Genomic DNA, 21,157 nt, shown 5'->3' with positions numbered 1-21,157 from the left:
TCTCTCTCTCTCTCTCTCTCTCTCTGCTCCTCTCTCAATAAACTAATACAAACTGATAAAATATGTGTTCAGTTTTAGGACATTACACAACACTGCACACACACGCGCACACACCCACTTTCGCACACACCCACTCTCGCGCACACACACACACACACACACACACACACACACACACACATACACACACACAAACAACGAGCACACACACACACACACACACACACAAACAACGAGCACACATATGTGTTGTAGCAGACCCGAATTTGATTTCCGTGTACGTGAGGAGAATTATATGGAGCAACCTGGTCTTTCTTCTGGAATGTTGTAGGCCTATCCCTCTCACTAAATTTATATTATTATACATGTATTTTACGTATATTGTTGTATTTTTGCTGCACGTTGATTGTCGTTATGGATTATGTGAGTGTCAAGTTGTCATGTGACGACATTGTAGCTGCAAATTATGTCCAAATTAATGCTATGAAGAGAATAGGGAACCATATTGTGAAGGCAATTCTCAACAAATTGAAACAAAACTCCGCACTGAGGATTCGATAAGAATGAATCGAACTCCGAAGCGGTAGTTGGAAACGTGGGTGTCCAATTTGACTCTTCACCGAATAAAGCAACTTATTCTGGGTTCAAAGTTCAGAGGTTGAGTTTTACCGGAAACGGAAACCACGGAATCATAACATAAATAAATCTCACGATGAAAATCGGTCGAGATCAACAAAGAAAATGACTGTGATGACAGATTAGTGCGTTATTTTTTCGCCTTGTTTATAATCGGTTTGAAGTTTCTCAAGGTAAGATCGTTTTGTTCGTCAAACGCGGGACACGAATCTTTAGTGTAGTTCTAGTCTCGATTCTGTTGCTAGACACGCAGGGCCTCATCTTTTGACTGTCGAAATATCGATAGATTTTTATTTTTAGATGAATTTCAATGATTGATCATTGTTGATATTGACATGTCTACATCTAGGAATCTAATCTGGACTCTAGATTTGGTATTTTTTTTACTTTCCCTCCCGTCTCACACTCAGCTACCAGTTGTCTAAATTCTACTAAATATTGATGCGCTGAACACGAATATCAACTTCATTTCCGTCGCAAATTAACTCTTATAGTCTTCTTATCCTGCGTCTGTGCCCAGATGCGTATCTTATCAGCAACCGATTACGTCGGACTCGCCGGGCAGGCCGCCGGGGTCACTCAGTGTGTACTGTTGGTGTACAGCGCGCGCGCCGGGAAACGTGTGTTTTGGCCATGAATACCGCGGGAGTGTGTTAACTGATCTTGATGATGAAAAAAACGCTCTATCCTTCATAGCATTCTATTTATAATAAAGTGTTACAAACACATGAATAACCCCCTCTCACAAGCTGATAAGACATTACGAGTAGTTACGCCCATTTGAATAACCTTTCTGGACGCTCTTGTTGTTATGAATGACCTGAGGTTCGAAAAGGGATAATTTAGGTCAATTTCCGAATGTTTTACACTCAAATTGTTCTTTGTACCTGCACAAGGGTATTCAAAACTATTAAACAAGCTCATTATTTATCAGGTAGTATCATTTCATACAAAATCAAGCTCATTTGAAATATTTTGTATAGAAAAATGGAAGTCTTGTTTCCTGACTATCCTTTCGAGCTCCTCATGTCTAAGTGGGTCAATTTCTTCTATAATTTCATTGGACAAACATCTAGAGCTATCAACTTGGCATGTTTTGAATGAGACGTATGCCTCGATTAGGAACCAACGCAGGTGGTTCTAGAAGAAGGCCACAAACGCACACAAACTCATGCAGACTGACGCACACACACTTGACCTGCGTGAATGGGGATCCGACTCGGGACCCGAATGACACGTAAGAGGATGCGCGTGCGCTGAGCCAGGAGCTACACTGACTCGGGACCAGAACGCAGGCGAGGTGCCGAAATAGGCTTATCGGGCTACATAAACCCGGCTCCCGCAGAATGAGGGTTAATAGTTTTTGAAATATTTGATTGTTTTTAACCGAGATCGACATGCTTTGGACCAATCGGGGGGTTCCAGGGGGGCCTGCCCCAATGGGGTAAAAGAAAATCTGGGGGGTTACAGGGGGGCATAATTACCCATAATTTGATATTTTACAATTAGATTTGAAATTGTCTTGAAAATAATTGATTTGCGAGGGGTAACTCTTCTAGGCCTGTATAATTATATATGTGTCACGACGCGGTGGAATCAGACACTCATCAGTTTTGGGGCATATATATATATGGAGTTATCAGTATCATCTTAAATCTTGTTCATTTGTCTGGCTTTCAATGAAAAAATTATCCTTCTTCTGTCTTGAATAGAAGTCGCGATATTTCGAATTGAAGCTATTGGGGTCACTTGTTTTCAGAAGTAAAATTAGAGAGAAAATGGACGTCCAAGTTTGGCGACTTCCAAAGCTTGAGAGTCATTGGAAACTCTGTAAATTTCAGTTTTTGGTGTGCCTTTAATCAACAATTTTGAGAAAAAGCCACACATAGCATTGTTTTAAATGGACATAAAAGGTGTTTTTGAGCAAAAAAATGAGATTCCTTAAAATTTTCCAAATGGGAAGAATCATGTCGTTTTCTTCTATTTCATTATTTTGACGAGCGCCTGGCTGTCTCAATAAAATCATTAAATTATAATGTCATTTTTGTCATTTGAGTTTGAGTAAAAAAAAGTTGCTTAGAATATAAACCAAAAAACCCTGCTGGGCCTATGTGCGAAACCCTATGAAACTGAAAATGACCAAGTTTGACTAATCGCTAAGGACTAACTTTGACAACTGAAAGTTCATTTCTCCATTCTTATAGTAATGTACTCTGCTTCTTTGTTCTTGTCCAGCCAGTTTTTGTCCCCCCCCCCCCCCCCCTCCCCCCAAAAAAGTTGATGATTTAATAAGTGGAGAACATTGCATGGTAAGACTGAGAGTTGATATTTTGAATTAAAAGGGCGGGTGATTGATGCTGTATAATACTTTTCCTCAGGCCAGGGTCCTTTCTTTGTGGCTTTGACTTAAGCTTGTGTTTGCTGCGGCATGATACAGATTCGACTAGGCTATGTCATTGTTATCTCACTGGCTACCCGTCATATATTTTTCTTTTCTTTCATGGTTTCAGTTGCCATCAGTTTTTGTGATATGGGATAGCAGTTTGAAAGCTGGAGTACCCAGTACGACATCATTGAGTCACATCCACCCTCTCAGTCGCGCGCAGCCGGAACTGAAAAGCAACCAAGATGAATGCTCGGTCTCAAGTAATGGAGCTGGTATGATTATCTTGTCTTTTTATCTGATTTGTTTTCCCTATTATTATTTCTCCAAAATTGAATTTTTCGATGTATATGAGTGACTATTGCTTTCTGTGTGCCTGTAAAAAAATAGGCAAGCCTGTCCCTAATAATGATAATGTTAATTAGAAGAATTCAAATAGTATTGATGATGTATGTGGAGATGATGGAGAGAAATAATACTACTACAATTTGACTCTTTGTCTTTTGTTTAAGGAGACTAAATTTAAATTAGTAGTATTTTCAGGGTGTGATCATGATTTTTAAATTACATATTCAATATAAGTGTTTAATTTCCACGGGTTGTCACTTTGAAGCTTCAAAAAGTTAAATTATGGCTTGGTAACAAATAGAGAGGTATGGAGTCTTAGATGACTTTACCAATAACTGTACGTAAAAAGACTTAAATTCCAAAAGACAAAGTTATTTGAAAATAAATAACAGGAGTGCTCATAGTTTCCGTGAAGCTTAAAAAGAATGACTGGGAAACAGAAACTATGGACTGAGAACATTTAATAAAAAAGAGGGAATGTGAAAGCTGGAATAAAATTTAGAGAAGAAGTTAAAAGGAAAGAAGTTTGAGGTGTAGTGAAAGGCTAAGATAGAGAGCTTGGTTAAGTTAAAACACCCCTCAGCCCCTCTCAAATTTTTGCAATTTCTGAATTGGTCGCTTTTAAGGACAAGCGGGTTCCCATATTTCGGGGGTTTCCAGAAATCTTTACCTACACCAAAATTGGACATTGCCCTACCTATAGGAGAAGTCTGGTTTCATTGGTGTGTATATTTTTTGGTTATAGAGAAAGCTCTCCTTATCTTTTAAAGAGACTGAATAAGAATCCAAAAACTTTAACTTCGGTTTTCTCAAAACAACATTTTTCGGATAGCCCGCTTTTCCTTAAAAGCGACCAATTGTGATGTTTGTGTGTGTGTGTGTGTGTGTGTGTACGTGGTAAAACACCAAACAAGTTAGCCGTCAATTTATCTTATCTTATCTTATCTTATATTGTCTTATCTTATCTTATCTCATTTCATCTCATCCCATCTTATCTCATTTTATCTCATCTTACCTTACTAATATTCATTCCCATTCTGACTGGCACAAGCATGACAGCTCTGCTCTATATTCAATAAACCTAATGTTGCTTGTCTTGTCGTTTGTCTCACCAGACTGTGGAGGGTCGGCAGATAGAGGAAGTCATCCACAGTCTCTTCCACACCATTTTGCTTCACAGGACCACGGGGAAGGTGAGATGGTACATCAGAGAAAGTCCGGTTAGGTGTCAGTTTGTTGTGCTTTGTGTTGAGAAAGTTTACATTTATGTATGTAAATGTATGTTTGCCATTGTAAACCAAAGTGCCCTTCCAGGACAAATAAAAGAGTAATTTTTTATTATTATTATATATTTTACTCAGAATAACACAGATAGCTCGAATTTGTCGGGACCAGTCTCAGTAGTTCGAGGGATATCTTACTAAGAAAAGAAGAAAAAGAAACGGGACTGCAAGCACAGTTAGACGGATGTGTGATTGCGAGTCTTCCGTGTTGGACCTATCCGGGCTGTACTGTATTTGTGTCACGACGTGGTGGAATGAGACGCTCGTCAAATTTTGGACATGCGGAGTTATTGTTCAATTGTCTTGCCATCGGTGAAAAAATGCCCATCTATCTTGAATAGAAGTCGAGATATTTAAGATTTAAGAAGGTGGGGTCGAATGGTTTCAAAGGTAGAGTTAGCGAGAAAATGGCTGCCAAAGTTTTTGGTTATTTTCATAGCTTTGATAGTCTGTGGAAACTGAAAACCTAACATTTTTTGTGTCTTTAATTAATTAACGTTTTTCAGTAAAATACACCCAGAAATGTGTTCTTTATTGGAGAACAATGGTGTTGAGCCCAAAATAAAAAATTTGATAAAGATGACCAAACTGGCAGAAAAATGCCAATTTCTTCAATTTCATTATTTTGATGAGCACCTGATTTCACAACGCTGCCTCACATTTAGTGTTATTACTGTGGCCCTCACCCCTCAGTCTGCAGGGGAAGTTGTATGGACCTGGGGATCAGCTCCCCCTCCCCGGACAGCTCATTTGACCCTTGAGGCCAGCCTCCTAGTGCGGCAGCAATCTAAATGGAGAAAGAATTTAGCCTTTAAGTGCTCTATTGTTATAAAAGTGATCTTTTCTGTCTACCAAAAGAAGAATGTGAGTTAAAATTTTGTGGGCGGTTGACTGGTGCTCTGTTGTGGTTTGATTCTTCTTTCCTGTCAAAGTCTTGTAACACCTCTAATCTTTTGCATTCTTATGACTTATTTATGTTACAAGTGTCATAAAACCCATACTTAATATAAGTTAGGATTAAGGTTTTGGAAGGGAAGTTGTGCTAGGTATTGACTATTATTGTTTCCTTCTTCATCACTTTCCTTTTGTCTGTGAATTTTTTTCACTTATGATGAAATAAGGCCAGAAAAATTGTGAAATAAATTTTAGGTGCTGCTTACAAGATGAAAAGGCTTTTTTGGCCTGCTGCTAGATGTCTGTATGCTTCTCAAAAAGCTGAGAATATTTCTGAGTACTCTAGGGTCTGCAGGGGTATTAATATATACTTGAAAAGCCTTTAGAGCTTGCTGTTTAGCATGGATGAGCTTTATTATAAATGGAATTATTATCATTATTTTGTTTTGTTCATCATCATCATCATCATCATCATCATCCAGTCCCAGATCTGCGACAGACATCGGCGATCATGGTTCTCCATTCATTCCTTTGCTCGGATGCTCTCAAAAAAGCTATGTTTCCCTGATCTTTCCCTGTTACCCATTTGTTTAGGTTCCCTAAGTATGTTGTTCTGGGCCTAGCCCTGCCTCGTTTGCCCTCAATTTTGCCAGTGAGAGCTGGATGTTCAAGACTCTTATGTCTATTCAGGTGTCCCAAAACCTGCATTTGTGGTTTCCTGATTGTTTTTAACATTGTTTTGTTTATAATGGTTGAAAATAGAGACTGATTTTTGTATGCTTTTCTTTGTGCAGTACATCTATAACAAGGAGAAGAACTTCACCATCGGTCATGTGAAGGTTCAAGATGTGGACTGCGATTTCTTGGATTTCTCTTATGTAAGTACAGTGTTGTCACAAGATCACTGCTGTAGCCGAGTCATTCAGTTCCCTGTAGAGCTTGCTGGTAGTCCTGTGGCATGAATGGGAACAGATCGTCGGTGTTGCAAACAATACACTTAAGTTCGTTTGGGTACTCTTTACACCGGAGACAAAAAACTGGTTTTTGTCGTGCAAGAAAAATTGTAAGCCTTTACCATTGCATTGAACTGCATTTTAGTGATGTTGAAAGCTTTGGAAGGTTGTAAAAACAAAGAAAATTCTTAAAATGTGGACTTAAATGGATTGCTTGCAACAGCGATGATATGTAGACCACTATAAATAAACTTTCTATAAATAATCATTGACAAAATACTTCTTTTTATTCACAAGCAGCCAGGTTTTGTGTTTAAGTTTCGATACTTCATGTTATTTTAAGTTTTGTTTGTTGCATTTTGAAAGTGGGTTTTTTGTTGTTGTTGTTTTTTTAATCTGTCTAATACAGTGGAATCAGATTTTATGGAAGGACTTGTGAAATAATGTGCAGACGTATGTTGTGTAGATCTTGTACAAGTAAAACAGGGGAGATAATTGCTGCTGACATTTTATTGCAAATATACCTGTAGTTACACCCCCTTGGTTAGGTTGCAAATATTGCGAAACACGAGAGGATTTCTGGCATAGGAGGAGTGGAAATCTCTTAAGAAGGGTCCCTACCTGTTCATTTTTCTTTTGTAATTTGAACAGCACTTGAACTCTACTGTATATACTCCAAAATCTAAGGGTTTTTTTTTTTTTTTGCTTGCTGGAATTAAGAGCCTCGAGCTATGTTTATGATAGTTTTTTCAAGGCATTCATCCCCTGTCGGTATCAACTATGTTGTTGAGCCAGTGAGATCTGTTTTGAATGGAAGATTGCAATTGCTTTTGGGAATAACAGACTAAAGTGCTGTTGTTTTGTTCCATCTGATGTAATGGTAAAATCAATGAATGAGAGGATATATCTTGGTCGGATAGTAAAAACAAAGTGATGGGCAGTCAAAATAAAGCCGACCCCGTCTAGGCCAATCACTCATTGTCAAGAAGAAATGTAATCATCATCATCAATGCCTTTCACCCCTGGCAGGGAATAGGCCACATGCAAGCTCCTTCCATTTATCTCTGTCCTGAGCGATCCTTCCAAGCTCGTTCCAAGTGAGCTTCATTTCTCTCATGTCCCTTTCCACGCATCTCCTCCATGTTTCCCGTGGCCTACCCCTGCCTCGTGCTCCTTGTGGGTTCCACTGCAGTGACTGTCTTGTGAAAGAAGAAAAGTGGAAAGTGGTTATTTTAGACAGGTGGTCCTCTTGAACAGTATCTTTGTTATATTTTTAAAATGCAAGGGAGGGAAGGGGGCAATGGGAAGTGGTCGCTGGTACAGGTGATTGTCTTTAACAGGTGGTTGCTAGAGTCAGTAAGTTTGACAATATCTAGGCTGGATGATAAAAAAGTGTTAGGCAGCACAAGGTATAGGGGCCAACAGAAGAACTGAGCAGGATGGTCTAGTATATGATAGATACCGGACTTCAAGTATGATGTGAAGTTTGAACATTTGTCTAGTGTTTGATGAAAAGAAAAATGGAAGTATTTGTGATTGAAGGAGCTGGGGGTGACCTGGTGTTAGAGGTAAAATTAACAAGAAAATGACAGCTAAAGTTTCGTGACTTCCAAGGCTTGAGAGTCATTTGAACCTGCTAATTTAAATTTTGTGTGCCTTTGATCAACATTTTTCAGTGAGATCCATGCAGGAATGTGTCATTAAATGGACATAAGAGACGTTGAGCAAAAAAAAAAAAATTATATAAAAAACAACAACCCAACTGCCCAGTGGCAAGAAAAATGCCAGTTTCTTTGATTTCAATGATTTTGACGAGTGCCTGATTTCATCACGACAATCTGTTTCTCAGGTGAAGCTGGTGAGTCCCGAGCTGGACACGTACCTGAAGAAAGAGGTGGCCCAGTTCAGGGACATGCTGAGGTCCAGCGAGGGCCAGCACTCCGGACAGGTAAACTTACTTCTTTCACCGACTTATACAACATCAATATTGTGAAAGCAGCATGGGAGACCATTACCGACACCAAACACCAATATAATTCAGAATATCAGCCATTTGTGAGAAGAAAAACGTTTCATTTTTAAAGGAACAAGTAACAATAGGTATAAAGGTTTATTCATACCATCATCAATAGGAGTTATTATCAGAATATCAGCCATTTGTGAGAAGTAAACGTTTTTATTTTTGTAAAAAGCAAGAATCAACAGGCGTAAAGATTTATTCATACCATCATCAATAGGAGTTATTCAATCATTGTCAGGTGTGTGAGTGAGAATATTGTTTTGTACGTCCATCCACTGACTACTCATCTGTGTGTGCGTGTTGTGTGTGTGTGTGTGTGTTTGTGTGTGTGTGTTGCCATGAGTAGTGATCTGCATCTTTGTGTTCATTTAAACCGTTTCTTTTTACAAAGGAGTATCAAAGTATGAGTGATATGATTTGACTGCACAAGCTATAGATAGTTTATATGAATAAGATACAATGTACAAAGTTCAGTTTAAATTTAGTTTTAATGAGAACTTTACGGCACTTTCAACACTCTTAGGTCATATAACTGCCAAAGAATTGAGGTATTACTAGAGAGTCACATCATAAAAAGAAAAAAAGTAGGAGAGATAATGAACATAGATGTTTCATTGGAATGCAGGATCAAACCACACCTGAGCACCCACCAGCCACTCTCTCAAAGTTCTGTACTATGTAAACATAGGCTCATTTCATTTTGTGTTCGTATCTCTCCCCAGATTTCTCTGGAGTTCTACAGGAAGCACAAGACCCGCTGGCTGTTCCAGGCGGACAACTCCCCCTGGGAGGTCTGGACCATCAAACTGGATGTGACCAACCTCAGCAACGAGAACGGTGAGTACAAATGTGTCACGACGCTGCGGAATCAGGCGCTCGTCAATTTTGGGACATATGGAGTTATTGCTATTGTCCTAAAGCCTGTTCATTTGCCTTGCTTTCAATGGAAAAAATACCCATTTATCTTTTGTACAAGTCAAGATATTGACGATTGAAGGAGGTGGGGGTCGCCTGGTTTGAGAGGTAAAATTAGCGAGGAAATGGCCGCCGAAGTTGATATATTTATAAACACTTCAATCGCAAATATTTCGACTGTTATTCAAGTTAAACGGGTGTTTTTTTCATAGAAAGCAAGGCACATGAATAAGCTTTCAGATAATACCAAAAACTCCACATCCTCGAATATTGACGAGCGCCTGCTTCCGCCATGTTGTGACACACACATATATATATATATATATATTATATATCCATTAGTATAGATTGTTAACTGTTTTATAGTGTAGATGTACTCACCACTTCGAAAGAGAAGGATGAATTGGATGAATGATTAAAAAATATTTCCAAGTGCAGACCATGTGGGTGGTTGGCGGGTGCTCTGGTGTGGTTTGCTCCTTCTTTCCTATCAAACATCTATCGTCTTTATCTACCCTTCTTCTTTTTTGTATTTGTTACTCTCTTGTAACACCTCTCTAATCTTCGGCACTTATATGACCTTATTGTGTTGCAAGTGCCGTGAAACTCTTACTAAAACTAAAACTAAAGAACATATTTAATACTTGCTAAACTACCCATCACTCTCATTTCGAATTAAAACCTTCCTACGTGCATACTGGACAATAACTTTGCCCAGTTCAGACCGTTTGGTTCAAACACAAGCAAGACTGACATCATCGCTCTGAAAAAATCTCGGACAGAAGCAAAAACTAAAAAGCAAAAAACAAACAAACAACCAATCCTAGTCATGGCTTTCACATGATGTATTCGGTGTCAGTTTGTATGTATGTAGTATAGGGTTTTACGGCGCTCGCAACTGCTAAGGTCACATGAGCGCGCTCGGTGTCAGTTTTGATGTTCACTACAAACTTTTCTCACTGCGTATTGCAATTGGTGTTTTTTAAAATCAGAGCGGCTGGAGTTCAAGGCCAAACTGACGGAGCAGATGTCGGAGAAAGTGTTCAGCATCATCGACATCATCAACCGCCACGAGTTTGTGCCACGTGTGCCCGTGAGGGAGGAGGAGGATACGGTCTTCGACACCAGCTTCTCCGACATTCAGCCTTATCTGTTCAGGGTATGTGTGTCAGTCTGTCTGTCAGTCTGTCTGTCTGTCTGTCTGTCTGTTTGTCTGTCTGTCTGTCTGTCTGTCTGTTTGTCTGTCTGTCTGTCTGTCTGTCTGTCTGTCTGGTTGGTCGGTCAGTCGGCTGGTCGGTTTGTCTGTCTGTCTGTCTGTCTGTTGGTCAGGCGGTCGGTCTGTCTGTCTGTCTGTCTGTTTGTCTCTCTCTGTCTGTCTGTCTGTCTGTCTGTCTGTCTGTCTGTCGGTTGGTTGGTCAGTTGGCTGGTCGGTTTGTCTGTCTGTCTGTCTGTCTGTCTGTTGGTCGGTTGGTCAGTTGGCTGGTCGGTTTGTCTGTCTGTCTATCTGTCTGTCTGTTTGTCTGTCTGTCGCTTTTTTAATGATTATATTTGTATTGTGTCTCTCTCTGTTTATCTGTCAGTGTGTGTCTCTTTGAATAAGATATTTGTCCTACAGTCTTTCTGTCTGTCTGTCTCTCTTTGCCTGTCTCTCCTTGCCTGTCTCTTTCTGTGATTATTTTTGTGACTTTCTCTCTCTCTCTCTCTCTCTCTCTCTCTCTCTCTCTCTCTCTCTCTCTCTCCATCTGTGTGTCTCTTTGAATTATAATTTTGCCTTTCTGTCTGTGTATCTCTCTTTCTCGCTTTCTTCCTCTAGTAATGTATCTGTCCGTCTGTCTTATCGGAAAGCCACCACATTAAAGAAAATTCCCCTTCATACTTTTTATTGCCTCCACCTGCTGTGGCTATTGTTTGTATATATATATATATATATATATATATATACGTTCGGAGGGGTACATAGGGACGTAACATGGATTTTCTGTATCTTTACACGTGTACGACACACCTCTATCACTTTGTTTTACCAGTTTTCGGTGAAAATGTTGGTGAAAATGTTATATTTTTCATGGGTGGTTTGAGGGTTCCACGGGTTAGTCCTGCTTCTTCTTTTCTTGTCCTATGTTGGTTCTGTCCATCTGCCTTACTTTTACTCTGCTCTGAATGGCTGTGCAGGTGGTTGGAGGGCACCAGTGGAAGGTCCTACTTGTTTACTTTCACCTTGTTGTTCTTGTCTGTCAGTCTTACTTTTTCTCAACTCTAATAAATGACGTTTATTGTGTGGATGTGCTTCTCTTTACTCAAACAAATAAACTGAATGGCTGTTATTGTGTCCATGTATCTCTCTGTACTAAAAAAAAACCGAACAGGCCTCCAACTAAGGGAAACTGAGTCTGTTTAAAGAATATTTTGTCATCCATGATTAAGAACATTTGATTAAGAATATATGATATTATTCTTGTCTTTACTTGTTCATTCAAGACGCTCTTTATGTCAGGTCTATTTGGTTTTTTTTAATCACTTTTCTAGAATGATAATGTAGATTACCTTTATAGGGCCCTAACATAAACACCCCCCCCCCCCCATTTCCCAGTACGAATACAACTCTAGGCGCTGTACAAAAATTCTAATGATTTTATCCATATGTTTTTTTTAAATGCCTGAGTGTTTGTTTCTATGGTCCTCAGATCTACCACCAGACCACAGGACCATCACCCAACTCTGTGGGACTCACCATGAGGAAATTTCTGCGCGGCTCGTTTCAGTTATGATTCTATGTTTCTCTACGTACTTACATGTGTGTTGTGTATGTGTTGTTTTTTTACCTCACAAGATTGTTTGTCTATCATACCAGTTGTAGGTTATTGGACGGTCATCTCGTTTTCTCTGAAGATAAATTTTTTTTAAAGGAAAAATATTCATTGCCGAGCTGTCAACTTTCAGTATATATAATATTGTAGAACCTGCCGTATCGGTCACCTGTAACAAAAGCCACTGTTCTCTGTTACCCTCATATTTTAAAAAATATTTTCAACCTGTCCACTGTGGTCCCTATCCAATGTGGCCATGGTTGGTCATTTTGCAGCAAATGAGCCTCAAAACCTGCAGATAGCAGCGGTCACTTGCTGCTTAAGCTTTCTTCCAGCTTGTCCTTAGACTAAGTGTGTACATTCAATCAACACAAATAAGCTCTTTCTAATGATAAGAAACAATTCTGTTGTACATGAAATGCAAAGGTAAAATTAATAGGCCTATTTCAGATTTCATTACTTTGCCATCACAAGGCTCATTTAGTAAAAACCCTTGCCATCACAAGCATTTTGGGGGAAATCCAAAGAAACTGGCTGGTGAACATCGCCGATCGGCGTCTTATGACGAGATCAGATGTCCGGCGTTCTTGCCAATTGGCGAGATGTGACGGCCAAGTGTTAAACCATCTGTTGACTTTGTCAAGTGTTGAGGTCACCACAGCTCAGGCCCTGACCAAAGCGGTGACTTGTCTGTAATGGTCACTTTTCTCTGACTCTGTGACTTGAGTGACCGTTATGGACGGGTCCAGGTTCTGCTGTACGGGTCAGGTCGTTCAAGAATAAGAATAAGAGGTTGTACTTGCCTGGGTTCTGCCGAATTTTTTTTTCCCCGATGGAAGACAGCTATGGGCAATTCGAAGCCTTTTGTTGGAAATTATGCCACTTATTAATGCTTTACCAATCTCCCGGTTACACAATGTTTTATTTTTGTTGTTGACAAAATGACCTACGAATACTAATTTTTTTTTGGACCCACCTAAAATTATAGCACTCTTCTCTGCCTGAATCGCTCTTATTGAAATTAGATCATTTGATCCACAAGCAAATAAATATTAACCAGTTTCCTCAAGGTAACGTAGGACTATGTTGTTTTAGAAGACTTCTATTTTATTCTGAATGACGCCTCTGTCATTGTTTTATTTTTCATGTCTCTTGACTGGTATATATTTCTTTCAGTAGTTGTTGTTGCACCAAGAATCATCTATCCAAACATTCATTTTCACATTAATTTACATCTCTCATTTGATGTGCATGTAGCCTGCCCACTGTACAAAGAACCAGCATAAATTGATCATGAGTTTTCCAAAAATGTTGTACATTTCATTGTAAAGAATGTAGCGTTAATGTACATGTGTATCATAAAAATCAATGGATCCTTTATGGCTGTGGTAATGTGATAGGAGAGCTGGACTTGAAAATGGAGAAGTATGATTGTGGTTAGATCTCGGTGAGCGACTTTGCCTGATGGATGTAACATGTAAATTTTTTTTTTTTTTATGCTACTACTGATAACAGTAAAACGTGTAGAGGAGATGAAAGAAGAAAAGTAAAATTGGACTTTTTATGTTGTGTGTGTGTGTGTGTGTGTGGTTTTTCAAGAAAAACAAACTTTTTTTAGTTTTGTGAGGTAGATAAATGTGCACATTTATGAAATTAGACTGTTGATTGAAATAAAAATGAGGAGGTGAGAGGAGAGAAGTGAAACTGGTCTTTTTGTATTGTTTTTGTAAATTTTGTGTGTGCATTTTGTTTTCGTTAAAAAAAGTTTTTTGTGCCAGTTGTGCAGCAACCTTTGGTCTTTCACCTTTTAGTCCAAAGATATCGGCAGTTTTATGCCCTAAACCTGTAACTAAAAGATATTATATAAAGCAGCGGGGTGAAATCAGGCAGTCGTCAAAATAATGAAAGGAAAGAAACTTACACTTTTCCGCTGGTTTGGCAATTTTGATCAAAATTGTGTTTTATAGCTCAACACCTTGTATGTCCATTTAAGAACCGATTTCAGTGTGAATTATATTGAAAAACGTTGATTAAAGGCATAAATAGCGTAAATTGTCAGTTTCCATGGACTCTGAGGCTTTGTAAATAACCAATCTTTGACAGACATTTTCTCACTAATTTTACCTCTGAATCCAGGCGACCCCATCTCATTCAATGGCAAATATCTCAACATGTACTCAAGATAAATGGGTAATTCTTTCATCAAAAGCAATGCAAATGAATAAGCTTGAAGGGGATACCAAAAACTCTACATGCCCCAAAATTGACGAGCGCCTGATTCTACTGTGATGCCTCACATATAAGGCAGTTTTTTTGTCCTTTAAAACCATTGGCGATGTAGATCTGCAGGTCCTCAGTAGAAATCAGGACGGAGTGGGCATGAGCTGAAAATAGTTTAGTAATGTACAGTAGTGGATTCCGTTTATGTTGAACTCGCTTGAGTTGATCTTCGGTTGAGCCGATCTTTTTCTCGGGTCCCAGCTCTTCTTCTTTACAGGTCCTATCGTTTAAGTTGAACTTCGGATGAGTGGATCTATTTTTCACTCCCTGATGACATCAGTTCATCCACAGTCGACTGTATTTTATATTTAATAATTACAGTGAACTGACCTTTTTCCTCTGGTTAGACTCTAAGAGGAGGTAAAGCATTCTACCCACTGGCAACAGCATGAGATCGCTTCAAAAAAGCTTTTTTGTTTCTGGAGAAATTTTGCTTTTATAACCCTATCCATACGCCCTGGGGTCATTTTGTACCCCTGGGTTGTATTCTTCACATTTTACAATACTTCTAGTACGAAGATCTCTTTGAAACTTTCAGTATTTTTCAAGAAATCATTTTTACAGACTGCTATGCAAAGTACGGATCGGATTAACGAGTAAATTTCCTCTTTGGAAAGTGGTGGCACAGACTGTGACAGAGTTCCCCACGTCGTATGGATACGATAGTAAAACACGACGTACGGATAGGGTTAACTTTAATTTGTGTGGTTTTTGTGTCTTACAACAGAGTCTCAAAACCAGCATCTGTGGTGAGTGGTGTAGTAAATAATGCTTCGTTGTCGCACTTTGGATACCCGAGTTCGATTCTTGAGTGGGGGAAATTGTTATCAAGTTCGCAATGTTGTCTGTATCCCTCTCAGCCTGGGTTGGGCCTGACAGGCAGGGTTGAAGCACGTCTTCTAAATTACCTTAATTGAGTCAATGGGGGCATTTTTACGCCCCTATCCTATTCCAAAAGAAGCCTTCTCAAGAGGTGTATATTATGTGGAGAAGTCTCATTCTGTTTGTGTTGTCTTACTGTCAGAAGTCATCTTATTCTTTCACATCCTTTCTATAAGATGACCCAAGAAATCAGATAGTCAAGATCCAATCTCGATTCAAACTAGATACATTGTAAAGAAATTAAACTATTTTATCCACAATATATCTTTAAAAAGAACAACAGAATTGGAAGTATTTAGTTTTATTTCAGCATGTTCAACAAATAAAAGAAAGCAGTCATTTGAATGCTTGTTCAGGCAACAATATTCACAAAATAAATATAATTACATCATGTATAAAAGTACAGATCATTGAAAAACTTGGTCATAAAATAGTACAGTAAATAGAACAAATAAAGATTTATAATTTAGGCAATGACGTCATATTCCTGAATTGATTAAAATTATATTATGCCATTTCAAGAGCAAATGTCTTCAGTGGGGAAGAAATAATTTAAAAAACGAATTGAAAAACGGTCACAAAACATTAGCATAATCTAGGGTATGACCAGGAAGTAATTCAAAGTGCAATGTAACCCTGATTCATTCACAGAATACCTAGAGATCTGTACAACTTCATCCAGGCAGTTGAAAAAATACAACCAAAAAACAATGCTAGAACAATAGGCAAGCAGTGTATGCAGAAATGCATTTTTCTGTTGTATCTGCTGAAAATCTTAAGAGTAAAAAGAGAATATATAATAGATGACATTAAAATATTCCCATCTTTTTCATGTTAATCCCTCATATTTGTAAGGGTATAAAAAAGGACTCTCGTGATATTCAAAAATCGTTTTGCCACAGATAATCTAAAGCATTGTGCGCTTTGTCAATAATTTGAAGACAAGTTGAAATAATTCAACACAGACAATATTAAAAGAACTAGAAAATATTTATTTACATGTACATATCTACAAAAATCTCCTCATCTCTGAGAATCAAAATAAAAAATTGATGGAAGAAAAAGCACATCTATTTTTTTAAAAACAAACATGTTGTGCTTAAGAAACACTTCACTCCAACCAGGAGACAAACTGAACATCGTGATTGTACCTATGAAATCGTGGCTCAAAAGATGAAAGAACATGTCAAATCTCAAGGAGAATGACTACCAAAAAGTAACCAGTGAGAAGAAAGATCCATAAAGGGACGGTGACCGTCTTCTTTTGATTGGCTGAGTATTGAATTACATTATTCTGATGCATCCCTGCTTGAGATTTGACATGTATTAGTAGGGTGGAAATGGAATTGTAGTAGTTTTTACAATAAACTCTCTTGAAAACGTACTTGTATTGTTACGTAAACCATCCATAAAACATGACAATTCAATACACCGACACCACTGTTATGTAGTCCACATTCTTTTATATCTTTATGAACGTGTGAAAGTTTGTACATGATGTATTCAAAAGAAATGCACACATTTACATACAAAACATTTACATTTGTAAACATACAGATATAAAGAAAGGAGAGAAAAGAAATGAAGCTATTGCACATACTTCAACGTCGCAATTGAGGAGATTCAATACGAAATGTGGATTGAAAGAAAAATGAAATGATCCAAACAACAAAAATACAAAGTTCAGGTAGTAAAAATACGAAAAAAAAGTCCGAATGACATAATTGCTGAGGGAACCAAAAAAAAAAAAAAGAAAATGAAAAAGTCGAAGAAAAACATAATAATACATTCTTCTTCTTAGCTTTCAACTTGTGGGACGTTACTTCTCGGACCTTCCTGCAGTAAAACATTCTGTCTCATCATCATCATCATCATCATCATCATCATCATCATCATCATCATCATCATCATCATCATCATCATCATAATAATAATAAATTATAAAGGAAAACAGGAAATTTTTGAAAGAGAAGAATTATTCAGAAGTGAGGTTCCTTCGGTGCAGAATGCACTTGAAATCTTTGAGCCTGTGAACAATTCTCATGTGCGTCTCCATAGATGTTCCCTTCTTGCCCGGAAGTGGCTTCAGCGAGAAGTTTCTCAGGATGCTGGCCGTGTACAGAAACAGCTGCATCTCCGCCATTTTGTCACCCACACATCGACGGGCGCCTGGAAAGAAAAGAAAAAAAGGGACAACAATTAATTAATGACGTCAGTGAATCTTGCGGTGGCTTTGGCCAGATAGAAATTCCCACGTACTTGTGTAAGTGTCCTCACAATTACAGCAAGATTGATAGAGTATAATTAAGCGATGTTTTATTTTCTTTCTATCCCCAAAACACACAAATTTACTTGTTATCTAAAAAAAAAAAAAAACTACAAAAAAAACAACAACAACCCAAAATGGCATACAATGAATGTTAACTTTTCTCTTCTTGAATGATTTGTGTTAGGTTCAACCACTATTCTTTTTTTACCCTTTTGTTGTAGGAAACCTTATGGATCGGGTTGGGTTGGATTTTTATTTTTTTGGGGTGGGGAGGTGTCATGGCAACATATTTTTTCTATTAATGGACTTTTCCTGTTTTTCACTCGAGTCCGTCAATTGTTTGTTTGTTTATTTGTTTGTTTGCTTGAGTTTTAGTATATATGTTTCTCATCACTACCGACACAACACAACCCCCCCTCCCACAGCCCCCTTTCAACATTCAAATCAAAAGAAGTATTGCAACTTACCCACGCCATATGGCCGGTAACTTTCGGGCGCCTTGAACTTGCCATCAGTGTCCAGGTGGCGCTGCGGTCTGAACGCCTCGGGGTCAAGGTAATAAACGGGGTCGTAATGGAGACTGTAGATGCCAGCCAGAACCATTGTGCCTTTCTGCACAAAGTAGCCCTCGATCTGTGCGGGACGAAACGGTAGTGGAGAGGTTAGGAACTAAGCTAATTCGGAATATCAAAATAAGTAAAAAGTAATTACACCGCTTTCACTTTCAATGTACCAAACACTTCTGTTCTTTACTTTGTGATGTATAATACGAGTAACTAGTTGGCGCTGGGGGGTGCCACTGGTAAGTCCTATTTTTACCTCCCCTCTATTGTTTCTGTCTGTCTTTTCCCCTGCATGACATGCCCATCATTGTGTTCACGTATAGTACTCCTCTTGACTCGAAGAAAGAAGTATGGTAATATCTGTTTAGTTTTAGTTCGAGTTTTATGGCACTTGCAACTCAAATACATGTAGTTCATTTAAGATAAGTGCTGAAGATTGGAGTGTTACATGGCAGTAATTTACAAAGATGATAAGGAGGAGAGCAGACAAGGACGATATATGTTTGATAATAAAGAAACTATGCTATTAAAAATATCTGTGTGCTTACCTCAGTGTCATCCTTAGCAACATGTGGCAGCGAGGAAGGAGTGACTGCCCCAAGACGCAAAGCCTCCACGATACACGCGTGGACATACGGCATATTCTCCCGATCCGACCACGTGACCTGGCCGCCTGGTTTTCCCGCCAGTACCCGGTCTATCTCCTTCTGCGCGTGCTCCTGCATGAGCGGGTTCTGTGTGAGGTAACTGAGGGTGAACTCCAGGGCGGACAAGGTGCTGGTGATACCGCCGAAGAAAAGGTCGATGAGGGATTGGAGCAGTTCTTCATCTGCAAAAGTCAGGAAAGATCATAAGTTATTTGGGCGCTTTTGGTTAGGAGCGTGTATTGATATATACATGTACATGTAAATGAAGTTTTATGTCTGTTTGCTCTGAGTTGTTGCCAAAGACGAATGAAAAGTCAAAGAAAAGAATCTCTGAGGATATGTGCTAGGGTTTTTACACAACCAATGACGTCAATTGTTACAGAACGCAAGCCATATCAAGTGCTGGTTGTATAAACAAAAATAATGTAGAATTTTTTAAAGCCCCCATTGACACAATTTAAATAATTTAGGAGGCGGGTTTCGATCCTGCCTTTCGGGATCAACCCGGGATAAGAGGGACACAACACCCCGACAGAAAGACCGAGATACTCAATCAAAATTCTCCTCTCTCTGGAATCGAACTCGGATCTTCTTTGCACGACAGCAAAGCACCTAACCGCTACATTACAGACACTGGTTTGCTGCTGTTGCAGAATGTCCTTACCATTTTCTTCTGTCAAGTGAAGGAACTCAGGCTGGTTCAAGATGCGCTTCAGTATGGAATCTTGCTGAGGGTTCACCGACATCTGCCTCGAGAACGTCCACTGGAACTCGGTGAGCGGAGTTTCAGGGCGCGCTGCTTCCACAACTGCTGGTGCTTCAAAAGGCATTTCTCCCTTGGCCGTGCCCGGGAACCCAAACACTGCGAGGTGGGAGGCGCTTCTCATGGCCTCCTCGATGACACTGTCGTCACTAGGGGGCGTCAGGAGGCATTCCGCTGACGGGTACAACTTCGATTGTTCGAGATTCTGACTCAGACTAGACTGTTCAGCAATGTTTTCCTCGTTGTCTTGTTGTTGTTTGGGCATGACGAGGCGTGGGCATTTGGCGTGTGGGCCGTCGGCTTTGTTGTCGTCTGGTACGCTGACGATTGCGTGGAATGGGACGTGGGACGGGGTCATGGTGCCGCTGCGGGTCTGGCGGATCCACTGGCGGAGAAGTCTCTGCAGGCGGCGAGAGTTCCCGTGGACGTCCACGATGTCTTTGAAGAGCAGTTTAGAAAGTGGCTCGCGGAGTCTGAAAACGGGGAAGATAAAAAAATTGAGGTTTTTATGCGGGTGAGGAAAGAGAAGCACATCAACAACCAACTAAATGTCATTTAGTACAGACAAAAAAGTAAGAGAGAGAGAGAGAGAGAGAGAGAGAGAGAGAGAGAGAGAGAGAGAGAGAAATATAAGGAGAACTTACCAGTAGCACCCTCCAGCCACCCAAATTGAGTTTTGACTATAAAATGAAAATAACAATATGGCAGCAGTTACACATTGAATACTGCCAGATAACAGTAACAGTAAGATAGCAACAAAAACAAACCAAAAATAAATAATTAAAAACTCTCAGCAGGATGTCCGAGATACTCAATACAAAATTTTGTCCCCACTCGGGATTCAAACTCAGGTTTTCTGCATGCAACAGCGAAGTGATAACCACTACACCATAGACACATGTGTGATACTTTACTTTTATTGAATATTTCACTCACTTTGGATGTTTGAGCGAGATCTGTGTCAGAATTGAGCGGAGATCAGCGCCCTCAAGGCTTCGCGCCACTTTCAAAAGCTCCTTCCGTTCTGGGCAGTCACGTGGAAGGGAGCCACCCAATAAGAGGCCCACGATGGCGTTGGTGCATGCCGGCAGCATTATGTCGCCGATTTTCATTGGTTTATCACACTCATTCTGAAGACTATCTGTGGCTATGGTGATCTCTGATTGGACGGAGCCTTCCATGTTCTGCAGGAATGTGCTGGTGTGAAGGGCTTTCATGAAGGCTCTCTTGTTCTTCTGCCACGACTCTCCGCTACCAAAGAGCAAACCTGAGAGAACGTAAAATTGAGAAATATAACATTGAACGGAAAAACAGACTTTAAAAAGTGGATTGAACCCAGTTAACAGGACATACTACATGTAGTAAAAGATGTAAACCACACTTTAAACAGCTATCTACTAACACACAGACACTATACACACATACTCTCTCTCTCTTTTCTCTGTCTGTCTGTCTGTCTGTCTGTCTCTCCCCCCTTCTCTATCTCTCTCACTCTCTCTCTCTCTCCCCCCCCC

The 21,157-nt window shown here is 39.5% G+C and overlaps 2 protein-coding genes across 2 annotated transcripts in view; one reads left to right on the top strand and one right to left on the bottom strand.

The window, feature by feature from the left end:
* Positions 1–669: 669 nt before the first annotated feature.
* Positions 670–13,943, top strand: LOC101845265 (autophagy-related protein 101). The gene is made up of 8 exons (XM_005106249.3): positions 670–809; positions 3,147–3,294; positions 4,483–4,560; positions 6,339–6,422; positions 8,347–8,445; positions 9,240–9,354; positions 10,425–10,591; positions 12,117–13,943. The coding sequence occupies exons 2-8, from the start codon at positions 3,265–3,267 to the stop codon at positions 12,198–12,200; spliced, it is 657 nt and encodes a 218-aa protein (XP_005106306.1). The 5' UTR covers positions 670–809; positions 3,147–3,264; the 3' UTR covers positions 12,201–13,943.
* Positions 13,944–15,686: 1,743 nt separating this feature from the next.
* The window catches only part of LOC101845026 (cytochrome P450 2J5), a gene marked incomplete in the record, with an annotated part of 20,184 nt that continues 14,713 nt past the window's right edge, over positions 15,687–21,157 (bottom strand). The window contains 5 exon segments of the mRNA XM_005106248.3: positions 15,687–17,570; positions 18,138–18,303; positions 18,782–19,062; positions 19,545–20,116; positions 20,580–20,910. Of these exon segments, the coding sequence (XP_005106305.2) occupies positions 17,377–17,570; positions 18,138–18,303; positions 18,782–19,062; positions 19,545–20,116; positions 20,580–20,910 (1,544 nt within the window).

Source organism: Aplysia californica, unplaced genomic scaffold, assembly GCF_000002075.1.
Source record: "Aplysia californica isolate F4 #8 unplaced genomic scaffold, AplCal3.0 scaffold00522, whole genome shotgun sequence".
Classification (NCBI taxonomy): Eukaryota; Metazoa; Mollusca; class Gastropoda; order Aplysiida; family Aplysiidae; genus Aplysia; species Aplysia californica.
The sequence above is the reverse complement of the archived record's forward strand: the minus strand, read 5'-3'. Positions and strand labels throughout refer to the sequence as shown.

Bases quoted from the DNA above. Each gene is read 5' to 3' on its own strand.
- LOC101845265 (XM_005106249.3), top strand. From the start codon at position 3,265: ATGAATGCTCGGTCTCAAGTAATGGAGCTG. The intron at 6,423-8,346 runs GTAAGTACAGTG...TCTGTTTCTCAG, and splicing joins ATTTCTTGGATTTCTCTTAT to GTGAAGCTGGTGAGTCCCGA. The intron at 9,355-10,424 runs GTGAGTACAAAT...TTTTAAAATCAG, and splicing joins CAACCTCAGCAACGAGAACG to AGCGGCTGGAGTTCAAGGCC.